Source organism: Paroedura picta, chromosome 4 (genome assembly GCF_049243985.1).
Source record: "Paroedura picta isolate Pp20150507F chromosome 4, Ppicta_v3.0, whole genome shotgun sequence".
Classification (NCBI taxonomy): domain Eukaryota; kingdom Metazoa; phylum Chordata; class Lepidosauria; order Squamata; family Gekkonidae; genus Paroedura; species Paroedura picta.
Genome location: NC_135372.1, coordinates 131,230,835 through 131,244,754, shown reverse-complemented (window position 1 = coordinate 131,244,754; position 13,920 = coordinate 131,230,835). Strand labels below are relative to the sequence as shown.

Here is a 13,920-nt window from a genome sequence, read left to right as displayed (position 1 = left end):
GGAAGCTGGCTCACAGCGGGTCACGCTAACCCCCCCCCAATAAAAATACAGCATTGAACCATTAACCCCCCCCCATTCAAACCCCCTATGGCGGCAACAAATCCATCCCATGTTGCTAACTTAAAACCGGCCCTGAGGCCCTTTTGGACAGGGATGGTGTAGAAATCCAACAAATAAATAAATAATGACATATATTTCTGTAAAAAAATTAAGGAGAATCTTCCCTTAAGCAGCTCCTGACAACTGAACGTTCTCATAGCTCTCATTGTGGAGCACAATTGAGAGTCAGCCGTGGGTGTGTGCAAGAGCTGTCGAGTTACAGCGGATGTATGGCGACTCCAGCAAGGGGCTTTCAAGGCAATTGGGAACCAGAGGTGGTTTGCCAGTGCCTTCCTCTGCAGAGCCTTCCTTAGTGGTCTCCCATCCAAGTACTGACCCTGCTTAAATTCTGATCTTTGATGAGCTTGGCCTATACTATGACTCCTTCCCTCCCTGGAAGTCAGCGAAAGAAGGAGAAGAACCAGGGGGGGAGAGAGAGAGAAGAGAGAGAGGAGAGAGAGAGAGGTGTTAAATTCTGCCTGCTCACATCTGGAAGGGGAGACCAAAGTTGGAAACATTTTCTTTTCGTTCTTTACAACAATAAGGTCCATTTAGGCCTTCAGTCCGTAACAACAACAACAACAACAGATGGCCTATGAGAATGAGATCACCAGGGCTCTTCAAGTTCTACACCAGCATGGTGTAGTAGTCAGATTGCTAGATTAGGACCTGGGACACCTAGGCTATTCTTACTTGGCCATGGGATTTACTGGGTGACCTTGACCTAATCACCTTTGTTTATGAAGTGTCACTAAGGACCTCAGAGCAGCAGTCATCAAACAAAGGAACTTCAAGGGGAAATTCCAACATGAGATCCCCGAATTTGAGTTTATCTACAAGATTTTAAAAATGGACTCTTCTCCCAGGCTGAATAAGGTAATAAGATGCTAATTTTCGGCCCCCGAACGTTTTCCCTCTGCTCTAATCATGCTGATTAGAATATGCATTGCCCCTTTGTATCCTTTACAACCAGTCTTTATCACATCCCTTCCCCCTTCCTACTCGTATCTAATGGGGGGAGTTTTGCCTTTCCAAGCTTATACCCTAAAACTCTTACGGATTGATTCATTTATAATTCTCTTTTGAGGCCGCTGCTTCTGGGCCTGCTAGCTCATGGTGGTTTACAACAACGGCTCAAAATGCAACAAAATACAATAAAATCCCAACCTCAAAACCCTTCCCCCCACATACCCCAGTCCTCACCATTCTCCCCTCCCCGACTGCCATAACTCTGGTGAACCTGTTCCAGATTGATACTCAGAGGAGGGGAAAGATCATCTTCTACCCAGCTTCAACCAACTGCCTATGGAAGAGCTCCATGTTGCATGCCCTGCAGAGTGTTGACAGCTCCATCAAGGCCTTCAGGTCTTCCAGGAACTAATCCCATCAGGCAGGGGTGAGGATTGAAAAGGTGCTGGCCCTGGTTGAGACTCCTTTGAGTAGAGAAAAGCAGCATGTAATAACCAACTCTCCTTCTCCTTCTCCTTCTCACTCTTCTAAGATGAAAGGTTTTAGCCTCTATTCTTTGCTGGCTGTCCTCTTTTTATTAGGTGAGGGTTGAATCTGAGAAGTGTACCACAATGAGGTTCCTCAGCCTGTGGCAGGGGTAGTCAAACTGCAGCCCTCCAGATGTCCATGGACTACAATTCCCATGAGCCCCTACCAGCATTCGCTGGCAGGGGCTCATGGGAATTGTAGTCCATGGACATCTGGAGGGCTGCAGTTTGACTACCTTAAGTGTTCAGCTCAGGTCTGTTAGATTTATTGTGGCGTATCATCTATCTTTTACTGTAGGACATTACCTCCTTCATTTCTTTTTATGCTTCGGTTTCCCAGATACAGAAAGGAAAGGGAACATGCAAGCATTAACATCTTCTAGCAGCAACATTATTCACTCAACTCGATTGCCAGGCGGTCACCCTAGAGACATCCATCAGCAAATACATGCAGAGTACTCATTTAATGTTATTTCAAGTAATAACGTTTTGTTTCGGGACCTGTGATTCCCATTGTATAGACTTTCGATTTCATTAGATGATTTTTGGCCTTCAGTCTCCTGCTCCCTTTTGGACATTTTCATAGTTTCATCAGAAGGCCATTGTACAAAATAATCTGTACTGCTCTCGGTAGGAATTGGATTATTTCCAGTGCACAAGTTAGATTGATCCCTGGCCTCTTCTTCCTGGCTTTCACGAGTTCCTCTCACAATGAAAAGCCCTCTTCTTACTTGGAGAGAGAGATTTATAATCAAAGTTGCAAAGTGCAAAAGAAGGAATAGAAGGGGCATTAGGACAGATCACATCAACTGATAAAAAGCATTCACAAACACATAAAAATATCCTAAAAGGACCAAGGGAAGCCCCACGAACAAAGTCCCATTCCCAGCGGGTTGGACTAGATGAGGGAAGGAGGAAGCAAAATGGTTGTCAAGGGCAGGTAGCCAAGGGAACTGGGCCAGAGCTCCTATACCCTGGTTGCCTCACAAATCCTCTGTCCCATCAGGGCAAGGTATCAGTGTGGTTAGTGTTAGATCAGGGGACCACAGAGGTGGTGTTGAACGGTGACTGGGGAGATTCAGATCCGAATCCCTGCAGGTAGTTGTGAGTGTCCTGCATTGTGCAGCGGGTTGGACTAGATGACCCTGGAGGTCCCTTCCAACTCTATAATTCTAACCCAAGCCAATATTTTCAGTCCTGGAATTTTGTTATGCACACTCTTAGGACTACTGCTTGTAGGAGGGAGATTAGCTTCTTCCTGTACACAAATGACATCACCACCCATGCCACTGTGGTCCCTGGCTATCTATCAGAATGACATTATCCATATGTTTCAGAGGCAGTATCCTTTCGCAGAAGAGCTGAGCTGATTCTTCCTCAGTAGGACCATTGTACACATAGTTTAAACCCATTACTGCAGGTCCTCTCCTCTGCTGCCAACAGAAACCTTTCCCTGCCCCTCCTCTAAGTGGCACTCTTTCATTTATTTCGCTCCCTTTATTTATGCCCTGCCTTTCTTCCCAAGGGGGACCCAGGGCAGCTGATACAATTTCCCTCTCCATTTCATCTTCACAACAACCCTGTGAGGCGGGTTAGGCTGAGAGTGTGCGATTGGTCAACGAGTCACTCAGCAGACCTCCATAGCATTGTGAAGATTTGAGCTGGGGGCTCCCAGATCTTTATCTCAGCCTTTCTCAACTCTTTTATCATTAAGAAACCCCTGAAACATTCTTCAGTGCAGGAACTCACAACTATCTGCCTACCCATAGTGGCCCCAATTTCATGCCCAAATGATCCCCAACAAAGATCCCCCCCACCTGTACACTCTTCCCTTCCCATCCTCCAGGCCCACCATTGACCATTTTGGGAGGGGTGGGTCAACATGACCAGATATGGTCATACCACCCAATAAATGTTTAACAGGTTTCAAAAAGACATTGTGTGCTTTTCAGCCAATCACACATCTGGATGGCCATCCCAATGGGAGAACAATTGGTTGGTTAAGGCAGGGGTAGTCAACCTGTGGTCCTCCAGATGTCCATGGACTACAATTCGCATGAGCCCCTGCCAGCAAATGCTGGCAGGGGCTCATGGGAATTGTAGTCCATGGACATCTGGAGGACCACAGGTTGACTACCCCTGGGTTAAGGAATGGAACAAGTACCAATAAATGTGCAAAGGAGTGAAAACTGAGGGTGTGTGTACGTGTGTGTGCAAACCTTTTTTCTTCTCCTAAAATTGCAAATATAAAACCTTCAAAACTTCCGGACAGCTCAAGTGAATTCATTTCCCCAACTTCAGTGTTAAACGAAGAATACTTGTTGTTTTATCTTGTGCATTTCCCTCCAATTAGCTCAGGTCTCATTTGCTTTCTTGCTCAGTTATTTATCAACCTTCTTCAAATTTCCCCCTGACTTGGGACCCCAAGAGATTTATGTTATTCTCTCCTCTTCTAACTCATCTTCACAACGACCCTGTGGAGTAGGTTAGGCTGAGAGACAGTGACTGACCTAAGGTCACTCAATAATCTTCATGGCAGAACACAGATTTGAATCCCCAGCTCCTGAACCCAAGTGCAAAACTCTAAACACCATACTACACTCTTCTGCCATTTCTCTGTGTACATCTTCTCCTTTATTGCCATTTTTCTTCTCTCTATTGCCCCCATCTGGCCAATTTCCTGCTTCTGATCCATTTCACTGTAGATACAAGAGATTTTACAATTTCCAGCCAAAGGCCATTACAATGCCAGAAATATCATAGTGGTTGATACCAGACAAAACAATAGTATAATTAAAACAATATATACCACACACACACACACACACACACACACACAAACGTATTTATAATCATTTTGTGCACAGTCCTTTCCTGAGTTTCTTCATTTTAATGTCATCCACACCAGTAGCCTTAGATCAGAGTCACTGGGCAGTGGATTGCCTTGTTAGTTCCACTCTCTTTAGCCAGTTGCTTTCCCAATTCCTTCTTGGCTTGCCAGAGATTTCTGTTTTTCATTTGTACCACCAAGCAGAGACTTCCACTTTTCTAAGTAAGCAGTTACAGCTTTCGTTTCTAGCTCATCACGCTGGTGTCTCTTTGGAACCTTTTGTGCCATTTCAAATATGTGGCATACAATTTGTTTGAACTTCTGTTTTGTTTTTTCAAATTACTTCCAACTTCCCTAAAGGGATTTTGCCCTCCTAAATATACCTTTTTTCATTTTCTTCTTTCTACTCTTTTCATTTTCAAGGGGGTGGAAGTCCCCTTTTGAAATGGAATATGACTCAGCTGGAATTTCTGGCCGATTTTCCACTCACCTAATGCACTGAACTTGGTAGTAGGGCTGTGATCACAGTTTGTAAGGCGCTTAACTGAGCTTGCATCTGGTTTGGGATCCTGGGAACCCCACAGGATTAAGCTGAGAATCACCTCCTTTGTTACTCACCCCATGAGTCAATGTTCTGAAAGCACAAGAATCGGTTACATTGAGAAATCTTGGGCGCTGTCCAAGGTAGAGTTTAACGTTCCTAAGCCTATTAATGCACCTAAATGTTCATTTAGCCAGCCAAGTTAACTGTAACTGAAGTTATCAGCTTATTAGAACATCTACTCTGCCAGATTTCTCTCCTGTATCACAAGGATCTCAACTGGGTTTTGGGTTCAGGGTATTAATATCATATCTTTAGTATTCTGTGAGTTTGGGGCCTGGGGCTTCTTTCTGTAATATTTCAGTAGCTAAGTTCACAGGGGTTGCCTTATACCGCAACGAAATCCAAAAATGAAAGCCACGTCAGTTGCCTTTATTAGGGCCTTTCAAAATGACACAAAGCAATATGTAAGTTTCTGAGTTCTCCAGAACTCTTCATCTGACAAACCATCCATTGCAATGTAATGCATAAATAAACAGATAACTAATTAATTAATTAAGAGTCTTGGAGAACTCAAAGCTTGCAAGCTGCCACCTGTTATTTAGGTTGGTCCTAATAAAAGGTACTGACATGATTTGGGATTTTCCCTTGGCATTCCTTCTGGCTGTCATTTTGGGAGACAGCTTACTTTAAAATTTCTCAAGCACTGAACACTATCCTCATACCCTTTTGTGACTCAGAAACAAATATTATGCCAGCAAGACTCTTGTCTCTCTGTTGAATACATTATATTGGCTTTCATTAATCCATTCACTTTCTAATTCACTCATAATCTTTTTTTTAGTATGAGGCAAGGGCACCTTAAGATGAACAAAGTTTTATGCAAGGTATGAGCTTTCGTGGGCACATACACTTCCTCAGATACAATATGTGCACATGAAAGCTCATACCTTGCATAAAACTTTGTCGGGTCTTAAAGGTGCCCCGGGACTCTAAATTTGTTCTGTTGCTTCAGACCAGCATGGCTACCTGCTTGAATCTATCTTAGTGCTAGACTCATTCAATCAAACTTGGTTTTTAGATTTTTAATATTTTCATGGTAATCCCCCCCCCACACACACATATGTAACATTTGTATGTTCTCAATGTGGCTAAATATGTGGATATTTAAATTACGAGGCTAGAGCCATGAACAGATAAGACAGATATTGCTACAAACTACACAAAGTCCAGGTCTGCAGAAAAATATGAAATCTACAAAATATATGCATCAGAAAGTTAACCCTTCCACCCATTAATAAAAGCAACACCTGCAGCTTTAAGAAACAAATGACCTCAGTAACCATTGCTAGGCAACTACAACAGTATTGCAAACTGAAGCTTTGGTTTCACTCTCTTTCTTGGTTTCATTATAGCCAACTGAAGGCTTGCTAAAAGGCTGGGAGAGAGAGCAGGGCCCTATCCAGGACTGTTTCAGCTTTTGAAGGAAGATTCATCGGGGCCAGGTCTGACAGCAGACACTTGGTGACTGGCTACAACTTGGCATGCGTGAATTGCCCAAATCCTAATTGCTTGCCACCCCACAGAAACCAGTGTGATGTAACAGAAAGAATTTCAAGCGCAAATCCCTACCCTGCCACAGAAACCTATTTCCCAGGTCCCACCTGGAGACTGGTATTTGTGGACAGGAGCCATGGGTGGAGAAGTGATCCTCATCTAGCTGTGGGGGAAGCGAAACCCCAGGGCCACAGGAAACAAACCGAATTCTTAAAACAAGAAAAAAAGAGTGCTGACTGATTTGGGGCTGGCTTTCACAAGTCTGCCTGCACTTGCCATGCACTTAGATCTCTGCATGTGCCACAGAACGCTTGCAGTGCGCCAGGGGGATGTCTTCATTAGTGCTACAAAAAAAGTGAACAGGAGAGGGTAGCTGTTTGGAGAATGTGTCCAGCCAGCAAAAGAGGCTGCAAAGGAGCCTCATATTGGCATCCTTCTTAGGCAAGGCTTTGTAAACTGTTATGATGATAGGGTTGCATGCTCTGGCATGCATCTGCTGCTTCAGTGAGCACCAAAGCCCGATGTGGCCAGTGCTGCAGCACAGAGAGGAGGGGTGGCACTGGCAGTGGCATGCCAGCTGGAGTCCTGCTGTCCCCTCCCCTCCCCTCCCCCCTCCGCTCCCCTCCCCTCCTCTCTGTGCCACAGTGCTGGTTGCCTTGGGCTTTGGTGCTCACCAAAGCGGCCAAAGTGCGCTGGAGCACGCAACCCTAGTTACCAACCCCTTCACAAAGAAAGTGGGCACTGAGGGAAGGAGGAGGTAAAATGGGGCAGGGTGTCAAGGGAACTGGGCCAGAGCTCCTTTACCCCAATGGGAAATGCGGGCTGGCCTGGTTGCCTCACAAATCCTCTGCCCCACCAGGGCAAGGTATCTGTGTGGTTAGTGTTAGATCAGGGGAGCACAGAGGTGGTGTTGAACGGTGACTGGGGAGATTCAGATCCAAATCCCTTCGCTGCCACAAAATCTCCCTGGGATCTTTACCCCATGAGGGATTTGGCCTAATTCATCTCTCGTTGCAGATTGGGACAAATCTGCCACACAACCTCAGCGCTGGTCTGGGATGGTCCCAGTCCTGGAGTGATTCAGGTGCTTCGTTGGCCCGTGGCGAGGGAACGTGGATAAATCCGCATCCTTTTCTTTGTTGTAGGCCTCTTGTGGATTTATGTTGGGTTGGGGCCATGTGTCTGTGGAAGAACTGCCTGGCCTGGCTTGGCTTCTCCCCACTTGCACCTGAGTACAGCATCCTGGAAAGAAAAAAGAAATGCCCCACATTCTTAAAATGGCAGCACGGCGGAGCCTCACTGCCATGGCTGCCATGTGGGAGCAGATAGCTGGGGTTGATGGGGAGGGGGAGTGGATCAAATCTTCCTCCATTTAGTACCGAGAAGGTTGGGGCAACCTGCCTCAACCCAAAAACCAGACAGAAGTGTGTCACAATGGCTCCTGTGCAGTTAAGGTTTGGGTAATTTTTGCCCACGCATGGGGACATATGGATCCACTTGGTTTCCGGAATGTTCTGCGGGACCCAATGCCTCCTGGTGTCTTGTTGACAGCCCTAGTGGAGGACTGGCAGTCCTGCTTAGTGGCCACTATAGATGAGATTGCCCCCAGACGTCCTCTCCACCCTCGCCTCAAACGGGCCCCCTCGTATACTGGGGTGCTTTGAGAGAAGAAGAGGGAAGTGCGATGACTTGATCGAGTGTAGCATAAGACAAGGCAGCAAGAACATCTTATCACATGTTTATGAGGGCATGAGGCTTTTGAACTCTGGTGCTGGAGAAGACTCTTGCGAGTCCCTTGGACTGCGAGGCGAACAAACCGGTCAGTCCTAGAGGAGATCAGCCCTGACTGCTCTTTAGAAGGCCAGATCCTGAAGATGAAACTCAAATACTTTGGCCACCTCATGAGAAGGAAGGACTCCCTGGAGAAGAGCCTAATGCTGGGAGCGATCGAGGGCAAAAGAAGAAGGGGACGACAGAGAATGAGGTGGCTGGATGGAGTCACTGAAGCAGTCGGTGCAAACTTAAATGGACTCCGGGGAATGGTAGAGGACAGGAAGGCCTGGAGGATCATTGTCCATGGGGTCGCGATGGGTCAGACACGACTTCGCACCTAACAACAACAACGTTAGATGCCAGTGAAAGTGGCAAGATGTGATTTTTTTTTTGCTGTGGAAATTGTATCTGCAAGCTCTCACCCAGCTCAATGATTTAGGGTAGTTCGCTCTCTTATCACTTTCAAATAAGGCACCAAAATATTAGTCAATTGGATCTTGGCTGTGAGGCATTAGCGAGCTATTTTTCAGATAAAGTTTTGTCATTCCGCTGGGACCTTCCCACCACGATTGATACAGTAAATTAACTGGAGGCTTATTGGCTGCCTTTGGAGGTGACGTTTGATGGCTTCAGGTGGCTCTATTTACCCGAAGTGGACAAGTTGGTGGGGTCGGTCAGGGCTACCACTTGCCCCCTGGATCCCTGCCCATCTTGGCTCCTCAAAGGAGGTGGCCAGCAGATAGGAAGTTAGCTCAGGGACGTTATCCACCTCTCCCTGTCTACTGAGCTTCTAAAAGGGGCAGTGGTTTGCCCTCTCCTCAAGAAACCATCACTGGACCCACGGGACCCAGCCACCTACCACCAGGTTTCGCACTTGGCGTTCCTGGATAAGGTAGTTGAAAGGGCTGTGGCAGACTGAGGTTAAAGGTAAAGGTAAATGTATCCCCTGTGCAAGCACCGAGTCATGTCTGCCCCTTGGGGTGACGCCCTCTAGCGTTTTCATGGCAGACTCAATATGGGGTGGTTTGCCAGTGCCTTCCCCAGTCATTACCGTTTACCCCCCAGCAAGCTGGGTACTCATTTTACCGACCTCGGAAGGATGGAAGGCTGAGTCAACCTTGAGACTGAGGTTAGGAATGGGATTATCAACTTGGGCTGGCAACAGCTCTTTAAGGTCTCATAGAATCATAGAATCATAGAATCATAGAGTTGGAAGGGGCCATACAGGCCATCTAGTCCAACCCCCTGCTCAACGCAGGATCAGCCCTAAGCATCCTAAAGCATCCAAGAAAAGTGCGTATCCAACCTTTGCTTGAAGACTTCCAGTGAGGGGGAGCTCACCACCTCCTTAGGCAGCCTATTCCACTGCTGAACTACTCTGTCTCCTGTAGGGGCCTGTCATACCATCCACTGCCTGATCCTCTCAACTGGGCTTGAACCTGAGATGATGACACAGCCTCCCCCCTTTGCAGTGTCATTCAACCGTAGTACACAGGAACTCATGGGTATGAGCAATGGTTTTAAAAAGACAGGAAAAAAGTCTTTGAAAATCAATGCTGTGAGGGATCAGTGTTGAATGGGAAGGCAGGGGAAGCAGGATCCGGGGCAGAGGCAATCCACTGGCAGAACTGAAGACATCCTTTTATCACTAGCCCAAGCCCCACGTAGCCCTGTCATCCCCAATACCTTTTGTATTATCTCTTCTTCCATGTGCAAACTAGTTAGTTCAGGCTTTTTCAACCTGTTGGCCCTGGAGGAGCCCCTGAAATAATTCTTCAGGCTTCAAAGAGCCCCGGAAGTGATGTCAGCTGGCCACGCCTCCCTGCCCCACCCTCAGAAGTGACACACCACCGGAAGTGACATCACCTTCCTGTGTTAACAGGCAGGCTCGAGGAGGACTGAAGGGAGAAGAGACAGGAGGTGGTTTGAGCTGGGAGTTCGCATACAAGCTCTGCCCCCTCTCAGGTGCAGAAACCACGAGAGGACTCACTTATGCTTGGGGGGGAGGGGGGAGCTATGGAAGTGTCTGCTTCCATCGCTTGTGGCTGAGTCCATTAAGGTAGGAAGGGAAGCGCTCCGGACTCCCACTGGGGCTCCTGCACATCCTGGGGCATCCACAAACCCTAGTTGGGGATCCCTGAACTAATAAATAGCAGTGCTATTTTGGAAAGACCACGTTGGTTTATAGGCCCCACTGCATGAAGGAGAAAAGCCGCCCTTCCCCTACATGTCCGGCTGGCTGAAACTGTGAAGGGAAAGTGCCTGTAAGGTCAATTTCCCTTGCTGGGAAATTCCCAGAGATCTGGGGAATGGAGGCTGGGGAAAGTGGGAGAGGGATATGAATCAGGGATTATACCATCATCATCATCATCATCATCATCATCATCATCATCATCATCATCATCATCATCATCATCATTTTAAACCGCCTGTCTCCCATAGGGCTTGAGGCACTACATGTCACAAATACATCGGTATACACTAAATTACACTAAAATACATCGGTATACACTAAGTCGCTTAAATAACCAAATTCTCTACCTGGCAGCGAATATTGGCTAGTTCAATCTGTGTATTTACTCTCCCCACTTCTGCCATCCTTTCTTTCCTTGCCTATTGGATATGGTGGGACCCTCAGCATCACGGGTGAAAATGGAGTGTTGGAGAGCTGCAAGCACCAGGGAGGTCCTCTCAGGAGGTCGCCTTAGCCTCAATCATAGGCCTGGTGGAAGAGTGTCACCTTGTAGACCCTAGTCTCAGGTGGCAGCTCATTCCACCAGGTCTGTGTGAGGCCGGTCAGATGTATTTGGGGTCAGGGGCTACCAGTAAGTTTACACCATGGAAATAGTTATTTGCTCAAGGGGAAAGAGATCTGTCTAGGCTGGCAATCACTTGTCATTCTAGGCGATGTTCAGGCACCACCTGGAGGTTGGGAACTCTAGTGCAGTCCAGCTTGAGTGCCCATAACTTTCTCTATGGCCTTCTAGCAAGTTATGTGCTCTAAACCAGAGCAAGGTTATGTGGACCTAAACCAGAGCAGGCTTGCAGGAGGGGAAGTGGATTTCAGTGGGAGATCAAAGGGACGGTCCATCCCAAAACCTCATTTTCTTCTGTCATCTGGGTCAGCAAAGCCTCATTTCATGCTCAGAGGAAGAAACAGATCCTTTTTTGGGACTACCCTGGGTGTGTGCATGGAAGGGGAATTCCCATTTGGCACACTGCAACCCTAAGCAACAGAAGCAGTAACAATACAGAGGTGGGGATCTCCATGCCTTTGCAAGCCTCTGTTCATCCTGTGTCAATAAAAGAAGGGGGCCTTTGGTGTTAAGGAAAGGGGGTTCTCATTTAACCTTCTTTGCAGCATGATCCCGTTGAGAGATTTGCTCTACATCGTAGCTCATTCATTTATTAAAGCAAACAAATTATGTGCTCACCACCACTGTACTCATGAACATTTTCTGGCTACAAGCCTGGTCCCCAGGCTACGTGTGAGCTCTAACGGTCCTTTGCATAGAATTCATTAAAGCCAGACGGGTCACTGGTAACCTGAGTTTGTTCAGTGCTTTTCTTCTTGTAGGTGAACTTGATGCTAAACGGGAAGCCGGTCATTTCCGCATTTGCCGGGGACAAAGACGTCACTCGTGAAGCCGCCACAAACGGAGTTCTACTCTACCTAGACAAGGAAGATAAGGTTTACCTGAAACTGGAGAAAGGTAATCTGGTTGGTGGATGGCAATATTCAACGTTTTCTGGCTTCCTGGTCTTCCCCCTGTAAGGTCAATTTCCCTGTGACATTCATCCAGGTGTGGATCGGTCCATTGCTTCTGTTCTTTGAAGAGCATCTCCTCATCCTTTGGATTGATGTTTTCTTTCTCGGTTTCTCATGGGTGAATATGGATTCTCTCGATGGCGCTTGGCCAACCTGAACTACTCTGAGACGTCACCGAAATTCTTTCTGTGTTTGGATTAAGACTGAAAGCGGACAATGACTATCTATGCTACGTGTTACAAAGTACATCCACCTGCAAGATTTCCTTCTGCGTTTCTTGACTGGACATATTGGATCGGTGGGAGAAGTGGATAATTGCGGCATTCTTTCCTTGTCCCCCTCCCAATTATATTTTTTTAAAAGACTGGCAGCCAGGTCTATGATTTCAGAATCCTTTGAGTTCAGCCGTCAATCAAGATTAATACATAACTGCCAAAGAACTGTTCATTGATACATTAGTTATATCATGCCTTTGTTCCTCTCGAGCGCTAAAAAAGAAATAATAACATAAACCCATTCTGTTCCGTTGGCAAAAGAATAGATAATGGTTATTGATAAGCAATTGACTTCCCTGCTTCTCTTTGTACAGTGTTCTGGATGGTCCACTTAGATGTTTTCCTTCAAATAATTAATCTCAACGAAGACCACCCTACTGAAAGCGAATAAGGCATGGTTGGATGTTATTTGCACATGGAGGGGGATTTATATTCTACGGAAAGTATTTTCTAATAATGAGAAGAGATTATCCTGCTTAAAAAAAGAAAAAATGCTTACCCAGGTTAAATGGGATCGTTTTGGCAAACCTCTGCAAAACAGTCTTGCTCCGTAGGAAATTTTACACTGGCTCTTCACCTTTAATTAACACGTTTGATAATAACCACTTTATTAAAAACCGAAGGGAATCATTCCTTAGGCACAGCAAATTCATTAGTTGGAGACGAGAGCCTTCTTTTTTAATTATGCCGGTTTCTCGAGCCCTTCTGTTGTGTTTGAGGTGTCATCTGGTTTTGCCTTAACTGCACAAATGTATATAAGGAGGATAGATAGCGTGGGCATAGGGCAGCCGAAGTTAAGCATCAAAAGCCCTGTCAAGGTCATCAGAAGGGATTTCCCAACTTGTGTTTGACTCTTCTGTTGAAATCAGAGGGACTTCAAAAAGAGCTTTGCTGAGGCTGGGTTGTACCTGATCCGTTTAGCAAATATTCAGTCCAAATAGCCGGTACCTGAATTTGGTGCAATATCTTTTCTGTCTTTTTGTAAAGGCCATATTAATTCATAAATTTATTTATTACGTTGCTGTTACATAATAAAAGTTAATATATGTTAGTGTAACCTTTTTTTTGTAGCCTTTGGGCTTCTGGGAAGGATCTGATGGTTTTAATTTGAGGTCAGAATGGTTTTTATGAGGGTTGTATAACAGCGGCATGAGGCAAACTGGGTTTGCTCTAGTCCTGTGTGGACAGGACTACAAAGCAACCAGTATGGAATCAAGAAGATTGTGTGTGTGTTAAATGCTCACAAGTCACTTACGACTTATGGCTACCCTATGAATTAAAAGCACAATGTCTGAGTCCAGTGGTAACTTTAAGACTAACGAAGCTAGGTATAAGCTTTTGTGTGAATGCACACTTCATCAGATACAATGAAGCAGAACACCCTCAACCATTACTCATAGGTAGTGAGAAGGTGTCTGTGTTTGTGTGTGTGGGGGGGGATATTGCCAGGAAGGGCTAATTGGAGTAGATACATAAATGAGTGACAAGTATACCTATTATTATTATTATTATTATTATTATTATTATTATTATTATTATTATTATTATTATTATTAGTATTAGTATTAGTATTAGTATTA

The 13,920-nt window shown here is 45.8% G+C and overlaps 1 protein-coding gene across 2 annotated transcripts in view; it reads left to right on the top strand.

The window, feature by feature from the left end:
* Nucleotides 1–13,391, top strand: part of CBLN4 (cerebellin 4 precursor) — a 30,445-nt gene extending 17,054 nt beyond the window's left edge. The window contains exons 3-4 of one of the 2 annotated variants that reach the window (XM_077335659.1): nt 11,874–12,009; nt 12,100–13,391. In XM_077335659.1, the coding sequence (XP_077191774.1) occupies nt 11,874–12,009; nt 12,100–12,131 (168 nt within the window). In that variant the 3' untranslated portion in view covers nt 12,132–13,391. Of the gene's footprint in view, nt 1–11,873 lie in introns of both variants that reach the window. The other variant, XM_077335658.1, reaches the window with a different exon arrangement.
* Nucleotides 13,392–13,920: the final 529 nt, after the last annotated feature.